This window comes from Sceloporus occidentalis, unplaced genomic scaffold, assembly GCF_023333645.1.
Source record: "Sceloporus occidentalis isolate IW3139 unplaced genomic scaffold, rSceOcc1.0.p SCAF_4, whole genome shotgun sequence".
Lineage (NCBI taxonomy): Eukaryota > Metazoa > Chordata > Lepidosauria > Squamata > Phrynosomatidae > Sceloporus > Sceloporus occidentalis.
The window spans coordinates 184,800,098-184,822,941 of record NW_028316984.1 but is presented as its reverse complement, the minus strand read 5'-3'; the positions used below and the strand labels follow the sequence as shown (position 1 = coordinate 184,822,941).

Here is a 22,844-nt window from a genome sequence, read left to right as displayed (position 1 = left end):
TAGTCCATATAATACACCATTTTTAGAATTTAAAAACTAAATAAAAGAGAGTATTAAATGGCAAGCGTATGAAGTTTTTCTTCAAAAACAATGTCTGAACAAAAAAGGTTTGAATTACAAAATATTTAAAAATATGTTGGTACATTTGAATGTAGCATTCCACTAAAGCATAAAGATACAGATAGAATATAAAGAAAATTGTGCCACTTACCTATTTTCTTTCAGTTTCTAGGAACTTTTTATTCTGTACATAGGACCATTCTGTACAAAATATGAAGTCTACATTTTTATTATTCATTACAATAAAACCAAGTACAATGTATGTACAATATTAAAATGAAGCCATACTAAAGCCACACAAAAAAGACACTTGAAATATTCTTTTCGACATTCCTGATGTACAGGCATAAAATTTTAGAGAATATGGGAAGGTGGCTACCACTGAACTTTATGAAGAACAACAATCACCAAAACTGTTTTATTTGCACATTTTTATTTTGGATGTATTAGTTTTTAGAATAATTTAATACAGAATTTATACAGAGCATAAAAATGGTGGTAACAAACAAGCCAAACAATTAGTGCTGCTAAATTTTAGAATATTGCTCAGGCAAGTTTGTCAACTGGCCTAAAATTTCAAGAGCAAATTGCCATGGCATAATTCCTCTATCTATCCCAGAACATTAATTTTTGGTGAATGTTTATCTTCAGTAAAGAGCAAAAATAAAATCTAGACAGTGAAAGATCTTATATGTTGAGTTACACAGTCAACCAAACATTGATATACAATATTTTCCCACTTCCCCCACCGGATAAAATTAGAGAGCTTCTTTCCAGAAACTTCTTTCATCAACCTATTGAATGGCCAAATTATATTTTAAAAACTGATAAGTTATCAGCTAAAGATGGAAGTTCAAACAATGGTATATCAAAATACATATAGACATTGTTTTATGCAATTATAAAAGCACCCATTCCCACCTCAAAAGGAAGGAGACATCTTTAAGCCGCTTTATTAGTTTTATTTATTTTTTGATTATGGCAAAAGTGTATATATTTTCAAGTTTAACAGGAATTTATTTACTTATATTTTATACTGAATGGGTATTTTATTTGAAGTTTAGAACGGTCTTTAAATTTAGCTTTGTCTTAGCAGTAATTCCCATCATACCTGATCTGATTTTCCCCACAAGGATTTTCCAATACAAACTGGATGTTTTTAATTGAGACTAGACAGCAGACATTACATCCGCAGGAAGGTTACTACAAAAGCCTGTTTTGCACAATCATTTTCATAGATTCAGGATACCTCACTGCTTTTAAAGAACTATTTTAAAGAAGCTACACAGTTAACTTTTTTCTGTATCAAGATACTGAATATTGTTATAGTATTACTGCCAGAGACAAAAGAAACAAGTCATTCATTTTGGTGGGGAAACTCATCTAAAACAGCTCCTAAACAGAATATGAAGTTTAAAATACCTGTCACCCTGAGTAAAATCAAATATTGAAGACAAAGCACTACATGTATATTTGGAAAATGTATCCGTGCTTTCCATCTAGAACAATGAAAAAAGAGCACATAACACACAAGTAACCTTATGGAATATATAGCAGCATTTGAAGGTCAACACCAACTCAGATTTTTTTTAATGATCAATGTATTAATTTATTTTTTGGTGAGGTGTGCATGTATTACATGTGCTCTTCACCGCAGAAGAGAATATTGACAGGACTAATGTTAATTCATTTCTTAAGACAGGCATCTGGAAAATGGAATGCCATTAGAAAATGTTTTGCTTTATTGAAAATAATTTAAAAAGTATTGATGTTGTACTTTCGCTGAACTACATTATGCACAGAAATGTATGTGACTTAGCTGGCATCATGATGGCTGTGGGAAGAACTCTTACAGCCCAAAGTACGCCACACGATATAAGCTCAAGTAAGGGTGGAAAGCAGTGAGGCCATTTTGGTAAATAAATGAATAGCTTTGCAAAACAAAAGAGGTATGCGATCACTTTTTAAAATGCAGTTTATTTCTAGTCAAGGCAGACAGAATTTCATTTTTAGGAAAACAAATTCCTCTTCTACCAGCTCTGTTCCAAAATACTCAGTTTGCATTACAAGCTAAAGCACTCGAAAATATGGCTTCAGTCCGTATAAAGTACTTGGATAAGAGTGCCTCTCTCTGGAACATTTTTGGTGCTCCTAGAAATTAGCTGTGATTGAAGATTGTCATGAAAATTACCATTTTGTAAGCTGCAATGAGAGAACAATTTAACTGTGTGTTTTGAAACTGCCAGAATATAACTACAGACAGTAATGCAGAACAGTTTTCAAGTTCCCCCTCCCTTCAGTCTTATAAAAATGCCTATTATGAATTTAGAATCCCATTGCCAAATCACCAACTTCAGCTGCTGCAGGAAGAAAAAGAAAAAGGGCTTAGTCTACCAGGCACTTCTGTAGTCCAATCTCCAATCATTTCAGTGGTGCTTATTGATAAAAATTCACGTAAGGTTATTTCAGATAGTACGCTTGTAAGAAGCTGTTCCACATAACAAAAAACATGGAACTTCTGTGTAGATTGTCCCATTTGACAGTCACACACACATTTTGTCATATTCATGTCTGATGTACAAGAACCAGAAGCTGCAGCCAACTGTAGCTTTCCAGCAGATGTATGTGCCACAAACATGATAGACATTATGGTTTCATAGATTTTCTTATGCAGAACTGCTTTATGTGCACACAGACACTGAGGGGTTGCACAGCACCAGGGCCTGCAGATCTGTCCTAGAAGACTGCTTTTTTCTCCTAGCAGTAATATGAAAAAGTGCATGTTTCCAATTGGTTGGTCCTATACAAACAGCACCAACAAAAGGTCTTTGTCTAATACTAACCACCCCAAGTTTCTTCATACAGAATCAGGCAATTTACCATTGTTTGAACTATTAATCTTGAGCTGTGCATATTGTATCAAAGTTATTGCCGGTCAGAATGGGGTTGAAAAAAGTTTGACTTGTGTGTAACTGATCAGTATGGCACAAAAAGTAAGTTCTCTACTGTAGAACAGAGTCCTGAACAAAAGGGTTTTCCTCCAAATTTTACTTGAATAGTCTAATGCCCATCATGTGATATTAGATCGTCAGCTCGGCAATGGGACTCCAAGGCTTTCATGGTATAGATATCCTGAGGCAGTTCTGACTTGCGCCGCACCATAGGATGCTCCTTCTTCTGATCCTTCGGTGCCTAAAATCAAAATGCAATGTTTTAAAAATTCAATTATGTCTTATACAACAGGCATTTTGTTTAAAAGAAGAGTGGAAAAATCAGTATTAACAAACTCATTCCAGCAGCTTGGGAAATCTATTTGATGATGCCATAATGATTTGGGTGATGCAATGCTATCCATGAACTTATTTTTAACTCTTTCTGGCTCTTCAGGAAGTCACTAAGTTTTACAAACTAACAAATGGCACACAAGGTATCATTATGAACTATTTGAGTCTCTGGGTCTCTAGGAAGCCACCAAGTCCCAAATAACATTGGGAACACAAATTAACCATTTTGTGTAGTCCAAGATAATACTGGATATAATTATATAGTATGAACTTTGAGCATTGCCTAGTTCCCCCTGGTGAGCAGTCATGTAGCAAACTGTATTTAACTCTCCTGCCACCACAAGTGCCTGTTCAAGTTGTGAGAGCAACACCGTAGCAGTCTGCCTATGAAAGTACAGTACAGCACTATAATGACTGTATTTGCAGCTTCTAAATAGGTCAATCAGGCCAGAAGGGAGTCACAAGACTGTGTGTGTAGCTGCCACAGCTTTATGTCTGGGGAGACACAGCTGTGCTACATCTGCCTGGCTTCCTCTGCTACCTGGGAAAATGTCCGGAAGCACTCAATCAGAAAAAGTCTTTGAACTGTTTCCTTACCTGGCCATCTGTCGGGGATGCTTTGATTGTGATTTCCTGCATGGCAGGGGGTTGGACTGGATGGCCCTTGTGGTCTCTTCCAACTCTACGATTCTATGATTCTATGAGATATATGACACTGCTATGGGAGCTCTCAGTCTCTTTGTTCAGTGCCAAGCAGGCATCTAGAATAGCATCAGTGGTGGGATTTTGGGCTGGGTTTAGTGACAGCTGAAATGGGGATGGATGGACTTGATAAGTGCCCCTTTAAATACTGGCATTCTTATTTGGTAATTATGTTCTAAAGTATATTTCAAGTCCAGAAACCACATATGTGAAAACTGGTGTTAATATACATATAATGGTTAAAGCACATTTTTGTTCTGATCAATAAAGCAACAAGGGATAGAGTGTATGTAGGAAGCAGGGGAAGTAGCAATATTAAAACATTCACCTATTGCAACTAACATAGTTCCTCCAGACCAGGGGTGGGGAACCTACAGCACTCCAGGTTCTGATGAACTACCATTCCCACCATGCCTCACCACCAGCCAAGCTGAAGGAAGTTTTAGTCAGGTTCATGGGGCTTAGCTGTAGCTCCTCACCTTATGGTGATGCTATGGAGGCGCTACAACCAAGGCCTCATGAGCTTGGCTAAAACTTCCTTCAGCTTGGCTGTTGGTGAGCTATGATGGCAATGGTAGTTTGTCAGAACCTGGAGGGCCACAGGTTTCCCACCCCTGCACTAGACCATGAAGCCCCTAATGAAATTTGCTGGCCCATTTCACACTGTCGTAAGATCTGTGGGACTCCTGGCTTACCATGGGTAAACACTGTGCCATTGAACTCTACTGAACTGTTCCCGCTTGCTGAAGAAGGTAAACAGTTGGTTCCTCTGGGTATCCAAATTACAATAAACAAACCATGGACCAAAATGCTGGCTTGTTCTTGACAAACTGGAGTTTGCCTGAATTCTGTTTTTTGTTGCAACCAAATGTGGCCACTGTTCCTTAATTTTTCATCATACTGAATTATACAGTGTTGGTGTATTTCATACTTTAAATACTGTCCAGAGATGAATTCTTGATTTCTCAGTGGAGCTTTGTTAAAAAGAGACTACAGCCCTACTGGAAGCCACTGGCTTAGCTCTTCTAATGTCAGGGAAGACATGGCAGAGTGTTCTAGTTATTAAACATTTGAGAATGCCAAAGTGGGATGGGGTAATATAATACGTAAATGTCAATTAGCAGCTTTTGTTAAGCAGTCACTTGCCTATATGATCTTAGGAACAAAAGCCACTTTGCTAGCTTCAAATTAACTTGGTGGTTTGGAAGCCATTTAATGCTCTTAAGACAATACCTACTTTTTGCACAAGTTAAGAGCTGCTTGAACCATTTCACTATTAACTGGGTTAATAGTTGCTTGAACCATTTCACTTAGAACAAGAGGAAACCTATGCTTAAGCAATTACTAAAATTATACTGCTCGTTTCAAATTTGTTGCAATTAAAGAAAAAAGGTAGAATTTATGACTAAAAGGAGTAAATACTTCTGGATCAAGTTTGGAACGAGTAGGCTAATTTTTCTTCCTACGTGCTTACCGGACAAGCTTCTTCTTTCACTGTATTTTTCAGCACATGCAAGTCTTCAATTAAAGGCCCATCTGTTTCCATTGCAACAGGACTGCTCACCAGACAGGTGTCACTATATACTGAGTACTAACCAAATGCAAAATGTTTATGTCAGAATTTTGATGGTAAAACTTAACATTGAAAGCTATAGCAATTCAGGCAATTCACTTTTAGGAATGTTAACCTTACTACTATCTTACACATTCTAATGCTTTTTACCTTTGAATCATGAACAAAAAAAATAGCTTGAGTTTCTTAAATAAAGGAATTTGACAGCTTACTGAATTCTAATACAATTTAAAAAACAAGAAATTTATATATAAATATTGTGTGAGATTTCTTTCATTGGTACAGTAACAAGTTGAACATGAGTGAACAGTGCGATGCGGCAGCTAAAAAGGCCAATGCAATTTTAGGCTGCATCAATAAAAGTATAGTGTCTAGATCAAGAGAAGTAATAGTGCCACTGTATTTTGCTTTGGTCAGGCACACCTAGAATACTGTGTCCAGTTCTGGGCACCACAATTTAAAAAGGACATTGAGAAACTGGAGCGTGTCCAAAGGAGGGTGACTAAAATGGTGAAGGGTCTGGAAACCATGCCCTATGAGGAACGACTCAGGGAGCTGGGGATGTTTAGCCTGGAGAAGAGAAGATTAATTTATGTATTTATGTATTGGGGAGGAAAAGTGCACTCTAGAGAAAGCTGGTACAATTTTGCTTCCTCTTGTTACAGAATTTAATTCAATGTAAGTGCCAGAATATTGACAGTTGTAAGGAAAATTCTCATATAGAACTTCATTTATGTAATCTGCTGCTATAAGGTGTATTAATAGTCACCAGCCCCAATTACTTCAAAGGAGAATCAGAGAAATCCATGCTTTATGAATCTATGAGTTAGTATAAGTCATGATGCCTATATGCGCCATCTAGATTCAGGAACAGTATGCTAATCATCTCCCAGGGAGGAACAACTGGCGAGATTTATGGCTTTTAGATGCTCTGAGCTTCCTAGAGCACCTGAATTGCCATTGTAGAAAGAAGATGCAGCACTACAGGCAGAGACTGGGGAAATTACACTTTGGCCTACAATTCCAAGAATCTCCATGTCAGATAGAATGCTAATTGGAGAATTTGGGAAACTGTAGCCCAAGGATACCTTTTCCAAGCCCAATTTCTTTTGGCTTATCCAAAGGGCTTCTTCTATGTATCCACTAAAGAAACATGGACATTGTATGTTTTCCCATTGTAACTTCAAACTTGCATATTTAAATTCTTCTTCCCTATGTTCTAACACTTTTGAAAGGACAGATTCAAAAACAAATTGTGATTCATGAAATGATTGTGTGGTTCAAAAAAAAACCACGTAGTTGGTGGGTACATATAAGTCAGCTTCAGATCTTCTAACAATTTATATTAAAACCCTACAACAATAAGAGGCAAGGATACAAGTTACATTCATCCTAGTGTAAGAATCACCAAATCTACGCCAAGTCATGTTACTGACTTGAACAACTATCCAAAAGTCCCATTAATATTTGATACATGAAATATATGTTTAAAAAAAGGGAAAAACATGACAAACATTAAATTAACTTGGAATAAAACAATGACCTAAATCCTATTTGTTAGTTTCAAATACAACAGATCCTTTGCATCAGTGGTTTTACCTATGTGTTGATTCATCATTCCACAAGTAATTCAAATAAGTCTACTGTAGATTAACCAACAGGATTCAGACCAATGGTTCCTGAAATTATTAGAATAAATATCTACTTTTATAGAAAAAAAATTCTTAGCTATTTTAAAATGGAATTTAATGAAGCTACATATGCTGGAATGCTTTCAAAGGTAACTGTATATGAATAGCAGACACCAAGGCAAATTGCCATCTTCATTCTTTCACTTGCTATTGCTTTCAATAAGTGGGTAGGACCTCTCATCACCACACACAGTGGTCACTGGAACCAATTGCTCAATAATTAAGAGCCACAGGACTGTCTTCCAAGGCAGGTACCATTGGAGTCTTTTCAAACTTTTCCTGCAATGCAGGAGTAAGGACAAGCAAGGACAGATTTTATCAAGGCCTCAGACAGATAAGGCTCTGTTCTCTGGGTTGGCAGTTTCCAGCTGCATTGCAGCTGTTTATAAGAAATTTCTGCTTCTGAATTGTGAGTAGCCTACAGCAAAAAGTGCATATGCTTGGAAGGTGCATCATCTGGACCAATACATGCTTACTTTCCATGATAGGGGTCGGGAGATGGCAGATTTCTCCTACAGGTCAGAATTCTGAGGCCCCATATCATAAGGTTTGTGTCCAACTACATTACAGCAACTCCTGAGAAAGTATTTCAGTTTTTGCAAGTTAATGAAATGTGTAAGTAGGACTACTGTATAGTGTCTAGATCAAGAGAAGTAATAGTGCCATTATGTTCTGCTTTGGTCAGGCCCCACCTGGAATATTGTGTCCAGTTCTGGGCACCGCAATTAAAAAAGGACATTGAGAAACTGGAGCGTGTCCAAAGGAGGGCGACTAAAATGGTGAAGGGTCTGGAAACCATGTCCTATGAGGAACAAGTTAGGAAGCTGGGGATGTTTAGCCTGGAGAAAAGAAGGATAAGAGGTGATATGATAGCCCTGTTTAAATATTTGAAGGGATGTCATATTGAGGAGGGAGCAAGCCTGTGTTCTGCTGCTTCAGAGAACAGGACCTGGAACATTGGATGCAAGCTCCAGGAAAAGAGATTCTACTTCAACATTAGGAGGAACTTCCTGACAGTAAGGGCTGTTTGATAGTGGAACACACTCCCTCGGAGTGTAGTGGAGTCTCCTTCTTTGGAGGTCTTTAAGCAGAGGCTGGATGGCCATCTGTCAGGGATACTTTTATTGAGAGTTCCTGCATGGCAGGGGGTTGGACTGGATGGTACTTGCAGTCTCTTCCAATTCTATGATTCTATGATTCTACTACCTAAAGTGCCCCTTTCTCCACCTCCCTTCCATTCCCTTTTCCTTGGTGTCATATTCTCTAGACTCTAAGCTTAAGAGCAGGGGCAATCTCAATATATTTTTGTAAGCTACTTTGAGAGCCTTTTTTTGGGTAGAAAGTAAAAGTAAAAATGATATGCAAACTTATAGACTTTTCCTCATAGAGGAATCTTATAGATCTTTATTAAGAATTAAATCCCACTGTGATTTACAGGATTTACTCCTATGTAAGTCTGTCTAGGACTGAAGTTTAATTCAAGGATCTCAACTGACAAGGCACAAGATTTTCTATTGGGAACTCTCAGCAGGATTCTTCTGGCATCTCAAACAAACCATTTCATAAAATAAATAAAACAGCATCACCACAGATTAAAAGTATTCAAACTAAAATTAACATATTAATACTTCCCAAACTATTTATATTACTGTATATTATGTTAAATGAACTCTTAAACCAGGACACTATGTGTTGTTTTATAAATTAAAGAACTATTCATCTGTGCAGTTAATATGTCCAAGATATATATTTAAACCTGTATTCATATCTGTTTAATGGTTAGCAATAGGGGAATGCTGAAACTTATGGTGCAGTATCTGATTAACCCCTTAATGGTTTCTGTCAGAAAATGGGTTGGGAGGTAATTAACCTTTCCCCATGGACCCTCAATATGTGTCCTGTAAGGCTAAGAGACTCTTGAGTGCAGATGCAGGGGTGCAAAAGAGAGAAGAACAAAAATAGTCAGCTATCTCAAATCAAACCACTTTCAAAATTGTTGCCAAAAAGGAAATCACATTGCTGCAATTTTTTAAACAAAAGTATAGCTTCTGATCTTGCTCAGATAGCAGGATTTAGATTAACAATATGTAATTTAATATTAAACTTTCTCATAGCTCACTGGCCTTAATCCAGAGCAAAGCCTAAATTACACCATTTATTTTCATGGGGAGACGCTTTACCTGGAGAAGCTAGGGATTGAATCTGGGACACGCTTTAGAGAAAGCACATGTTCTATCTACCACAAAGGTACAGCCTCTCTCTATCTCACAGTACTTCCTAACTGTTGTAATCCAAGTTCTAATGAGACTTGACCCTGCTTAGTTTTCAAAATTAGATGAGATGGTGCTATTTAGCTATTATCCTCACATTCTTTTAAAAATATGAATAGGGAAATATCTGTGGTGGCCCTTATTCTTCCAGAAAGATTTAATAAAAAGTTTAATAAAAAGCTTTTGAATGATACCTGGGGATTTGATTTGGCTAGATTTTCTATTTTAACCCATGCTTCTTCCCGTTCCTTCATTTTTAGCTTCTCCCTAAAGAAAAAAAGATTACACACATCACAGGCAAAGCTCATTAACTGTTCAAAGAATTTAAATTACCATAAAAACTATTGAAACATGTAAAAGCATGGGATTTAAACATTTTATTATTTTAGAGTTTTACACATATTATCAAAATAACAACTTATTACTTTCTAATGTGCGACCAATGCCAGTAGAGCTTTCGGATAGAGAATAATTTTAGAAAAAATTGGTGTATTAAAATCCAAGTCATTATAACCTAAGCCAATGGCACATTTACTTTTGATTTGGCAATTTCTCTTTATTTCTCTCACACTTTCAGAAGATTAATGTAGAAGTAAAGAATGTAGCTGTATGTCTGAACTACAGAAGCAAGGGACAATACTGAAGGTTGTTTAAACTATTTTTGCAAGATAATTTTTGGGGATCTGTCAAAATGTTTTTCCTCCTTAATTAAAAAGAACACAAAAGTATGTAGAACCAAGCCACAGGCTATTTTTACGTTACCTTGAACTGTAAAGTAAGGGAGTATAAACATTTCTAAGGTAGACAGTTCACTCCATACTGAACACTTCTACACACAGAGAACTTGATGGCTGATTGTAGGAAGAACTCTTCCTTACCTTATTTATTTGCCAAAGGAACAGAAATACACACACACACACAACTCCCACAGTTCCTGAGAAAAATAGGGTATTTGCAAGACACAGAGACCTTCAGTACAGAAAACTGAAAGTGTAGGGATAGCGATTGCCTTTTGCAGTTCATCCTGCAACATTCCACATAATATTTAATTAGGAAAAATGTGGAGAAGAAAGTGATGGGACAGAAGAACTGGAAACTCAGATTCCATCTTTCTGACTTCTGGAAAAATTCCCAAGTATTACTCAAAACAGGTTTGGAAAGACTAGTAGCATTCCAACTCCAACTCAGCTGAATTTCATACATTTCATGTGACGATTTATGCAGAAGTGCAATGTAAAATAATGCTAAGAGCAATCACTGGATATTTTTAGAGAAACAAACAGGCTTCTTTTACACTGATGTAACCCTTGTGAATTACTGGTTTGACAAAGTGGCTGGGGAAACCGTACAGAAGCTGAACTTGTTAGATGAGGTCAGAAAGAGAGGGGAGCTGAAGAGGAGCTGCAGTTGCCACAGATACGGAGATGGTCTTTTTATCTTGTGTAAGAGATTTCATATTACACTCGTCCCCCCCGATTCATGGGGATCCATTCTGGACCACCACCCCCTCCGATTTTCAAACCCCATTGGTTATAATGGAGGCATGCTCCTGCGCACACCATTTTGTCCTTCATTGCTTGCCGTCCGCGAAGGACCAAAACCGTGGACTATAAGTCCACGAACAGGGAGGGATGAGTGTACGTCCAAACATTACAATACTACTGAGCTCCGAAAGCAGAAGAGTCCTGCAATCAGGTTCTGTACTGGGTTCTCTTTGGATGCATGGAACTTTTGGGACAGTGATATCTGTCAAATTTAATATATAATTAGTTGTGCTGCTGTTAAAAATAATATACATCAGGACCTAAATTGTGATTAGATTTGCAATATTCAGGTATAGTTGGCTCCACAGAACCAAGAAAGAAATACAATCACAACAGCTCTTCTAAATAAGTGATGAATAAATAAATAAATAAATAAATAAATAAGAAAGCATATTAAGAGAAAACTTACTTAATTTTTTCTGCTTTAAATTGCTGTGTGCAGTCATCAAAAAGTTTTTGGTTCATCTCCATGAAGAGTTTCAGAGCATTGTAAATCAAGCCATGTATTGTCCTATAAAGTAAATTTTGCATTTTATGTTTTGAAACACACACACAAAAATCAATGGATGTTTCCATGGGCTAAGCTATGGGCTCTTTCAAACAATACGTTTTGTATTTCAGGTTAAGTATTGGAGTTCCTTATCCAGAACTCCAAAATCTGAAATACTCCAAAATCCAACTTTTAGAGGTATGTATCTGTACTGTACTTTGATTGAGAGTTCCTGCATGGCAGGGGGTTGGATTGGATGGACCTTGCGGTCTCTTCCAACTCTATAATTCTATGTATTTGCAAGGCTGGAGAGAAATATGGCTGGAGAGATGAAAGGATCTATGAAACAGTGGATTCATGCTGAACACTACATTTAGATTCCCACCCTGGATGGATTCATGTCAAACACTATGCTTAAGATTCCCACCCACCCTTTCACAGATCTTCAGTTTCTCTTCCAGTCTCATTATGTATAAGCAAATACAGGTATTTCAAAATCCAAAAAAATCCAAAATACAGAACACTTCTTGTCTCAAGCATTTCAGATAAGGGATATTCAAACCTGTACTATGATTCCACTTTAACTGCCATGGCTGCATCCTACTGCATCCTGGGAGTCGTCTGGTGAGATACTATAGCTCTTTGACAGAATTCTAAACATCTCTCCCTAAAGTGCAAATATCAGAATTTCACAGGACAGAACCATGGCAGTTAAAATTGAATTCTTGCATTATAACTGTGTAATCTAAACATGCCAAATTACATGAAAAAATTAAGTATACATTATTATAGGCATTCTAGACTTATAACCTCTCATCACTCAGCCTATCAAATACTAGAAGTTGTAATGTAATACTTTTAATTTCATGTTAACCTTTCTATATTAACACTCAACTGATTTTAAGAATGTGAAGACATATAATAACTAACATGGCTAAATTCCATATAGCAATAAAAACATTAGCCAAAAGACATGCATGGGGCTATGAAAATTAGTCAGTTGCATTACATTTGCAAACATACTGGCTTAGGCTGCTCCCTGGAAACAGCAATATGCAAGATGCATTCCTCCTAGACTGGCCACTGGTGAAAAATATATATTAGGTTACCCCGTCCGTTCATTGTTAAAGCCCATTTCAAAGATTAGAGATCAGTATTTAAAAATTAAGGGAAAAAGCTCTTCACCTGAATCAGACAGCACTCATTGCCAGGGAAGTTAAGTTATTCTGTAAAAGTAATCTATCACATGTTATGTTATTGGATCAAAGAGGCAAAGTATTATGGTTACTTGCACCATGCAAGATAAACAGGTGAAAAGATGTGTCATACGGTGCGTGTACGGTGACATTATTCATGCACAGGACAGGATGGCCACAAATGGTTAAGAAAATTAACAATAGTTTGTTTTTTAATACAGTAACCCATGTTACTTCAAAATCAGTATATCTATGGATTAATTACATTCAGTTAATAAGAACCAACCCTTATTGATACCATTTATGCTGTTTCTTTTATTTACTATGTTTTGTTTATACACTGTTGAAGGGCAGATTTATCATGCATTGTTGGCCACCCCACCAGTATTTTTTAGTCCATAACTAGCACCAGGCTTTGCAACAGCCAGTGCAGCCAGCATTCACACAGCAGCTCAAATACAAGCTTCTTTAGACATAAACAGTTGCAGAATCAAAGTGGACAGAATTAGGTTCATGCCAGAATTCTAAACTATTGTGTGGCTGAAAATTGACAGAAGACACACCTGTATATAACAAAAGAACAAACAAACTGGACAGAAATATAGAAAGAGAGGGGAAAAGAAAAGAAAGGGAGAATACAATGATCTTAAAACTGATAAAGCTAAATAATTTCAAAAGGTGGTTATGGATCACAATTCAAAGTCCCAAATTTACTGTTCTATAGATAATGGATAGCCATAAGAAAGAGCAGCAGTAGAAAATACATATGATGAGAAATATGGCTGTATATCTGGATGTGGGCATGTTATCAGCTGAATAAATGTCTTGAACTGATCTACAAATTGATTGGATAAATGTCCTGAAATATGACATATTGCCTTTGTACATTTCTCTCCATGGTCCCCCAAGTTGTATTCACTTATTGCTCTGAAACGTGCTCAATCAATAGATCCATAGTAAAACTGGCAGAGCCTGATACCATTACAACTGTCTTTTACCGTTCTAACCAGCTAATTAAAAAAAGATTCATGAAAGACTTTGCCCCTATGAATCTGGAGAGCTAAAACCTACTGGTCTTGTCCTTTTCTGCCTAGATCTTCCACTATATGTTGAAGATTCTCTGTGACACAATGGCCTGTTACAGACTGCTAAAATAAAGCTGCTTCGGGTCTCTTTGGAGGTATGCTGTTTAAATGATACATGGGTCCTAAGAGTCCGGAGGTCGCGCCAAAGCCACACTCCATTTCTAAGCACTGGAGTGCAGCTTTGGTGCAGCTTCTGGACTCTTAGGACCCATGCATAATTTAAATAGCATACTTCCAAAGAGACCCGAAGCAGCTTTATTTTGGCAGTCTGTAACAGGCCAATGAATGGGGAAATTTCTTAGATTTGAGGGCTTCAGTTGTCCCTTGGTAGACGTCAGAAGGATTCACTTCTCCTTGCTGCACCTCCGAAAGATTCACCACCTTCTTCAATAGAAAAGTACCCTCTCATCCTCTGTACTGGTCACTGACCATAATAAACTTCATTCATTCATCCTCTAGGGGACAACTGTCTTCACCCACCCTGGTGTGATTTAAACCCAGAGAAGTTTGCTTTGCTTTTTTAGTTTAAGAAACATGGAAGTGACTTGGAAGCCGCTTGTGTTTTTTTAAAAAAGGCCTCCTCTGTCCTAAAACATGATGGGTTTTTTGGAGGGTGGGAGGGGAAGGAAATATAATAGTGAAATTATCCTGCCAAATTCCTCTCAGAGAACACAAGGCACCTTTTCAGATAGATAGATGGGGGGGGGGGGGGGGGGAGCACGCAAACACTGCTTAAAAAGATACTGAAAGGTAATGGAGCCCTCAGCGGCTGTATGCAGTCCATAGGTTATAGGATGTCTACTTCTGCTATATACAGAGGTGCAGGAGGAATTTTTGTTAACCTCATACTCAGTTTCATATCCTTCATGAGTGTATGTTTGAAAACTGCACAAATCACCAGATTATATATGATTCAATCATCTATCTACCCATTTTTTCTCCATTATTGTGATATGACATGTAACTTCACCTGTCCTGTTTGACATACAATTGTATATAAGGAAAGTGCACTACAGAAACGTTACCAAAAATTTGTATGCAGATGAGAAATTCTGTGAGCTGGGCAGTTTTAAATCTCAGTGCACCAAGCACTATACTTCAATAGCTCCTTACTTGTTCCAGTGCGTCTTTGAATTCCGGTACAGGGATGGAAACATGATAGGCAAGATCTTCGCTGCATTGTCACTGATTAAGCTCATAATATACTCATTATTCCAGTAGTATAGTGCTCGTTCTGCAACCTAAAAGACATTTATACCACTTAGAAACACACATAGACATGATGTTTCCCATTTTACTCAATTTCTGGTCACAGAGACTATTCCTTCCATGTTAACTGAGCTTTCCCCAAGTAGCTCATTTGCCTCCCCACACGCAATTTCTATTTAGTTTTGAAGATGACACCTGTATGATTGCTGCTAAAGCTGACACTTAACAGTTTTACAGAAGACAGAAAAACATCTGTCTGTGAAGTCAGAGGAGAAGCTTTCACAGTTGAAGCAGCTGACTTAATTCTTAACCTGCTCACAGTCTGCCTTAAATACTGTGTGCAACAGCATACTGAAATATGGTGTATATTACAATTCCACTAAGCAGCAATTAATAAATATAGTGTAATGTCAAAATGCCAAACTCTCAAGTAAGTATTCTTGGAATGACCAACCTGAAAGTGTGGACTGGAGACACATTTTGCTAGCTGCCTGAAGAGAGGCTCCATGACCTTTACAAATTCAGATGGTTCGATAACATCTAAAATTTCTTCTAATTCATTTAAAAACATAACTTCTTTTGGACTATGAGTCTTTGGCCAGTATTTTAGCAGTGCCATCACCACCTGAGGAAAAAAGAAGATGATGAAGAAGAAGGAAATATGTCTAATTTCCTGAACTTTATTTATGTATGTCTTCCAGTGATCTATCATAGTTCACTGGATCAGTTGATACTGCTACCAGCTTTAACACCAACATACACTTAAGTATGTTGACTTGAAACAAACAGAACTGGATATTAGAGTTCCAAAACTTTCTGTTGGGCTGAGTGTCAGTTTACATCAAAACTCTGTTAATTAAAAACCTGTAAAGCTGAATAAGAGTCTAGCTCAAAAAAGAATATTCAAAAACTATGATGGAGTAAGAGACTATGAAATTAAGAGGAAACCTATTTCCTAGCATTGTTTATTCAAGTTAAAAGTTTCTCAACCATTTTTATGTGTACAGGTATATGCAGCCAAATGAAAGCCACACTGTTTAGGAAGGATGTGCTTAAGTGATTAGACTCCTGGGGAAATTGAGTTTTCTATCAGGAGAGGTTTTGACCCCTGAAGAGAATAAATATTGTCGCTTTTGGTGATATTTATCACTCTGATTGCTGTGCCTCATAAGTTACAATGGAAAGCCTAGCTAATGTCTCAACATTGCAAAACAGGTAGGATTTTCTTTAGAGTCCACAATTAAATAAATTTAGCACAAGGCATCAAAGACTCCAACATGACTAGTCAGAAACATCACTCAGTTCATCTTTCATTGGCCCCATACAGACAGGCCAAAATAAAGCTGCTTTGGGTCACTTTGGAGGTATGCTGTTTAAATGATGCATGTGTACTAAGAGTCCGAAAGCCATGCCAAAGCCACGATCCAGTCCTAAGGACTAGAGCGCAGCTTTGGCGCAGCTTCCGGACTCTTAGTATGTATGCATCATTTAAGCAGCATACCTCCAAAGTGACCCAAAGCAGCTTTATTTTGGCCTGTCTGTATGGGGCCATTGTTTCCATCTTCTGCAACAAATGGAACAAAAAAAATAATCTCATGTTCTACCGGAGCTACGCAATCAGCAAAAAGAGCTGTTGTGTGCTGGAAGCAGCCATTTAGTCAAAAGATTTTGTCACAACTTGTGATAGTGGAAGCTTAAGATTAATGAGACATTTCTACAGATAGGTTTTGTTTCTCTGAAGTGAAGCCTTGACAAATTAACCACCTTCAAACACAGATGGTTCTCAAGCACAATACCTTATGAATAGTACAGATGAGATATTTGTGAAATCAAAATTAATTTGAGCCAAGCAAAGCATGGTACCAAGTAATTACATATTTAGTTTTTTGTGGGTTTTTTGGGCTATGTGGCCATGTTCTAGCAGAGTTTCTTTCTGACGTTTCGCCAGCATCTGTGGCTGGCATCTTAGATGCCAGCCACAGATGCTGGCGAAACATCAGAAAAACAAAAACAAAACTCTGCTAGAACATGGCTACATAACCCGAAAAACCCACAAAAAACTATGGATGCCGGCCATGAAAGCCTTAGATTTTACAATTACATATTTCTATTCATTTCACATTTTTAGGTAGTTGGAAATTGTTTTTTAAAAAAATACTTTACAAAATACTTTACAATGTTAAGAAAGAAATAAAGAAATAAAACTTACTGGCTCAGTAAGCGTGCTGTCCTTTTCTAAAAATTGAACTACACAGTATGCCAGCTACAAAGAGAGAAACAAGACTAATATTTTTAGGCTGTAATAATTCTAGAGATGTCAAAAACACTTTGTTGCTACTAAATGCTTCGTCTAGGTGAATAAAAGGCAAAGAATTCCAATTTTAAAATGTTACAAAATGCAAAATCCCAAAAGGTTTGATTTCATGTTAAGCTCTGAAATGTAAAGCAGGATAACTGTGAAATTAAATGCAGACCTATCTCAGTTAATGAGATTCTTCCTCTGACAACGAATCTCTGCTTTACAAAGTCTTTTTATGCCCACCCAGCTCCTCCTTCCTTCCTTCCTTCTCCTCTGTCTAGCTAGAAGTTCTTTTTAGCATTATGGGCACTGGGAGGAAGGATGGAGAAACAGACTTTAAGAGCTGGTTGCAGCTGTGTGTCTGTAGTAAACAATGTGATAAAGCCTTCGACTTCACAGTGTGATAAAGCTTGAAAGAGAAAAATGGCATTCTACTCTAGCCTGTCTACAACAGGGCAGGCAAACAGCGGCTGCCTCCCAAATCCTTTACTGGATTCTGTATCTCGTATTGCTATGTCTAGTATCTTGGATTATGTTTACTTTATGACTGTAAATTATCTAATTATTGTTTATTTAGAATTGGAATGGGGTGTGAAGGAATTAATGTGCATTTTAATTGATTTGTTATGTTATTTGCTATGTATTTTGTAGTGTATTTGATATACATTTGTATTGCTATTTTTTATTGAAACTGTTATTTGTTATGCATTTTTGCTATTGTTGTAACCCATCCAGAAGGTGATTGGACGGGCTATAAATAAATATTTATTATTATTATTATTATTATTATTATTATTATTGAGTATGTGTGAATAGCAGAAAAGAGAGAAAAGGGGAAAAGAAATTAGACTGCATCATCAATTACCCCCATGTTAAAAACGTTTCAAGCAGTTTTCAAGGGATCTCCAGAAAGTTCACACGTTTTTGTTTACATCTGCAAGGCTTGCTTGTTCTGGTTGTTTACTTCACATGTACATATTGTTAGTTTTCAATAAAAAGTTTGCTGAAACATGTTGAATCACTATTATTATTTTTTTGTGGTGTAGGAACCTATCCCTATTCCTTCCATATTATTTCTGCCACTCGTACCAAATTTGAACCCATCTACTGTTGTTAACTGAGGCATACTTGTACCTGAAATTTTATATTCAGCTACAATATATAAATATGGCTCTCTATATGAAGGAGAAATTGAGATTACACACTGGCCAAGGCAGAGGGTTTTATCTTCTCTTTTAAATACTCGGCTGCCCTTTGAGGAACTGGCAAAGTTTTGCTTCTTTATTGGGGATGTGTTGAGTGCTTTTGAAACCCTTCCCTATCTGTCCACAACACACTCACTACTATCCACTGCTGGAGCACCAATGGTGGACAAGCAATGGCAGTAGAGCTTTCTATCAATGCAATAAAATGGTCTTTGGCAGTGGCCTTTTCTGCTTACTTTCCTACCAATTCAGGAGCTTAGGGCTGCTCCCTAAAACACTGATATAGCAGTTTAGCTCAATATAAAGTATTACATATGCTGTTTAAAATACTTGTTTATTTGCAGTTGTTGTTTCTGACATAGTGAGCCTGAGGCAAACCCATCATGAGGTTTTCTTGGTAAGATTTGTTCAGAGGAGGTTTGCCATTGCCTTCCCCTGAGGCTGAGAGCATATGACTCGGCCAAGCCCACCCAGTGGATTTCCATGGCTGAGCTAGGTATCTAACCCTGGTCTCCAGAGTCACAATCCAACTACTACTCCACATTGGCTCTCTGGTAGATGGCAGCTGTCCTTAGGAGGTTTCCAGTAGATTGTTTCAAATTGCCACTTATAGTTATAAGAGCTACTACCTAATTAAACTCTTTATTAATTAAGGAATACAAAGCAGCATGTTTGTAAACTCTGGGGTAAAGTTAAGGTTCACATTATCAGAAAGCAAAAGGGCACTTAGTGAGCAGTGCTTCAATTTAAACTGACTCATAAAGGACAAAAATTAGCCACACTGAACTCTGTGGGACACTTCTAATTGAATTGTTAGTCTTTTTTTTCCTTGATAGAAAATTTCATCTGTCCCTTCCTGTAATAAATTATTGTCACTGCACAAATAAATTAATATTTCAACAAAGAGGTCTACTATATGTGCCAATTTAAATATGAGGCCATTATGTGAGATGGTCAAAAACACTTCTCTGTATTTGTTCTCTATGAGATAGTCAACATTTATAAATGACTATTTGGCCCATGCCTATAACTCAAACATTGCTTGTGCTGGCATGTAGACAATAAATACATGTAGCATGGTTCAGTGTGCTGATACACAATATAAAAAGCATTATTCTCTCTGTTGATACTAACTGAGCTTTTTTGGAGTCACCCATAAAGGGGAGGCGATGTCACATTTAATGGGCTGTAATTCCTTGTCATAAAACAGCCTGTTTGTTGATATATGTTTTCTCAGGTCTACCACCATACACGATCATCCTTCTACAGATTTTACTTTCAGATAAGAGGAAATCTTCATTTTTAGTAATAGGTTCCTATCATGAATATCAAGTAAAATATATGTATGATGACAATCTGTTCCCACAAGCACTGAGGAAGGTTGGAGTTTTAATCTCAGCCCACTAGAAAACATCTGATAGCTACCTAAAGGGAAACACAGGTCAGTATGGCATCAACTGGCAGCTGTCCATGGACCAAATTCAGTCTCCCAGCCTGCCAAATACAAGCTGCTATTGCTCTTATTGAGATGTTGATTTCTGCATTCCATTAGATCAGGAAGAACTCTGCAAGATTAGTCCAGGAAGCAAGGGGTTTCAATTTCAATATAATTCTCTCTAAACCATCACAAATGTGTTAATACATGTGGGGGCATTTTTGCACAATCAAGCAACTTGAATGAAAGTTATTCAAAGTTTGCAGTTACAGCACACCTTATTGGAAATAACAGACAAGTCAGAAAATGGCACTACAAGATTCTAAACAGGGGAATTCAAAACTTCACATTTCCCCAAATAATGTCCAGCCCCAGCTATTGAGGCATGAACAATCTTTCTTCCCTCTCTTCCTACAAATGTTTACTGGAAAGCATAAATAAAAGAGAGTGATGAAAGGCAGGTGATAAAAAATGTAAGCTGAAACCAGAAAGGCTGTATCTACTGTGCCATTTATTTGAGCTTGGATTCATCAGGGAAAGGCAGCTGTATAGTTCCCATTGCAACAACAATAAACTACGAAGTTGCTCAAAGAAGAGTTGAGTTTGTCCAGATGGCTCTCAGTGTCTATGTAAGAGAGAACACACACCATCTTGCTGCCTAGTAAATGGAAAAATAATATGCCTGTTGGCTGTAGAATGAGTGAGGAGAAATTACCCAAGTAATTATAAAGCAGTATTCTGATAGATAGCTGAAAAATATACATACAAGAATTGAAAACACTTTATCCTGGATTCTCTATGTAACTGAAACTCATGACAACTTTAAAAGCTCTTCTCATTAAAAGCAAAAATGATATTAATGGACTCTTGGACAGATGGGGGCATCACATATGTATTATATTTTTGCACTTTCTGGTTTATTAAAAAAGCCGGGGGGGGGGGGGGGGAAGAATACCAAAATTTTTCGCCAAAAAGCTTAACTTTTTCCTAACAGATAGATGAGACAAATGCTTACTAGTGATCTTCACTGGTGGGTAGGCTGTTCCACCTGAGCACCCTCCAGATGTGTTAGACTACAAATCCCATTACTCACACACTGTATGGCATGTGGAGTGTGGCTGACGAAAACTACAGTCAAGTTTTGGAGGATGTTGGGCTGAGGAAAGCTAATTTTGGGGCTATGAATATAAAAAGCTGTTTTCTTGCCTCAGTCTCCTCCAATGTCTCATGAGAGAGTATTACAGAAGCACTAATTAAATTTATTCAGCTTTGCATGCAAGCAAAGTTTAAGCTTTAAAATACAAGAAAGCTATTACAGTAGTTTTGAATTGTATCTAAAAGCAACTAAAGCACAAGGAAATCAGAATCAGCATTAAGTTACCAATCTTAAAAAAAGTTACAGCCACTGCTAGACAAAGAACCTTGAAAATAAGGTTAAAAATTCTGTACCATCAGTGTAACTTTACCTTTTCCAATAAATATTGAGAAATTAGTTTTGTAACCTATCAAGCAGCACTCTTAAAATGAAAATGTATTATTCCTTTACCTGTGGGTGGTAGACACTGAGTGATTTCACTTTGTGCAAAGGTAATAACACCTTGAGAAGGAAAATTTTGTGCTCTTCTTTTAATGGTAAGGCAAATCCATTAATTATGCTGCAGGGGGAAAAAGACTCAGAATTCAGAAAGCTGTAACATCTCTCTCTCTCTCTTTTAAAAAATGCTTATTCTGGTTTTCTTACGTGTTTTTAATTTCATTTTTTAAAAATAACAAAGTAGAACTACTCATTTAAGATTAAAATTAAGCACTACAGATGCTCATATATTAAGTATACAAAAATTCTTTACCTCAACTTTCTTGTCATAAAATATGGTATTGCTTTGGCTAGTGATATTTTGCTATCTAAATCAGGGCTGGGGAAGGTGTAGATCACTTGCAGTCCATCAACATTTTGTGTACCCCCTGAGAATTGTATTCAAAACCACCACAAAATGCAACATCCCAGTAGCTCCACCTCAAGTACCTTAATACATGCCCAAAATCACCCACAAATCAGCTGAAAATAAATATAGGAAGGTGACACGAGATGTTTCCATATGAACTGGGGATGATGGCCCCTGCCAATTTAGTTACCCATCCCTGCTGCAACTGATTACTCTTTGCAATTAGGACTAAGATAAGCTGTGCAGAATTTCACTCATGTCTTTGAATACAAGACCCATCTTCATTCCCTCTGAAACTCTCTTCTTTGAAATGCAAGCAGCTTACCTTCCCAATATTTCCAGTAATTCTGCTATGCCATTATGATGTTCTGTTTCATAAATAAACCTGAGAAAATAAATTCATTATGCTAGGTGAGAAAAGTTACTTGTATCTATTTGATATGTTTGCTACATGTTGCATAAATGAACTATTCAGATGTCATCTGTTTAAAAGCAGCATCAAGTATTATGACTGCTTTATACTTACTTAGCTGATATTTCTATCTTATTTCTAGACCAACGACTGAACACAGCCAGACAAATCAATACACATCTTATGTATGAGCTTACAAAAAAATTACACTTTTGATTTACTAACAGTGCTTCAACACAAAAGTATAGAGTACATAAGCAGTAAGTGGAGAATACTTCTGTCATGGTATTATATCTGATTATTGCCCAACTTGCATTAATGCAAGTTAAAATATTGTAAACGTCCATTACATATCCCCCGCTACCTCAAATTTGAAGAATATGGCAGGAAAATACAAGTAGCATTAGATGTGGTAATCTCAGATTTACAGAAAGCTAAGATTTCTA

At 37.1% G+C, this 22,844-nt stretch overlaps 1 protein-coding gene across 7 annotated transcripts in view; it reads right to left on the bottom strand.

Annotated features, from left to right (window-relative positions):
- Positions 1–271: 271 nt before the first annotated feature.
- The window catches only part of PPP2R5C (protein phosphatase 2 regulatory subunit B'gamma), a 103,826-nt gene continuing 81,253 nt past the window's right edge, over positions 272–22,844 (bottom strand). For 3 of the 7 annotated variants that reach the window (XM_089522549.1, XM_089522547.1, XM_089522551.1), the window contains 9 exons: positions 22,312–22,371; positions 21,590–21,698; positions 17,314–17,367; positions 15,559–15,729; positions 15,009–15,136; positions 11,534–11,635; positions 9,775–9,847; positions 5,521–5,637; positions 272–3,252 (listed from right to left, as the gene is read on the bottom strand). In XM_089522549.1, the coding sequence (XP_089378675.1) occupies positions 3,121–3,252; positions 5,521–5,637; positions 9,775–9,847; positions 11,534–11,635; positions 15,009–15,136; positions 15,559–15,729; positions 17,314–17,367; positions 21,590–21,698; positions 22,312–22,371 (946 nt within the window). In that variant the 3' untranslated portion in view covers positions 272–3,120. The remainder of the gene's footprint in view (positions 3,253–5,520; positions 5,638–9,774; positions 9,848–11,533; positions 11,636–15,008; positions 15,137–15,558; positions 15,730–17,313; positions 17,368–21,589; positions 21,699–22,311; positions 22,372–22,844) is intronic. The other 4 variants (XM_089522550.1, XM_089522553.1, XM_089522548.1 and 1 more) reach the window with 3 other exon arrangements.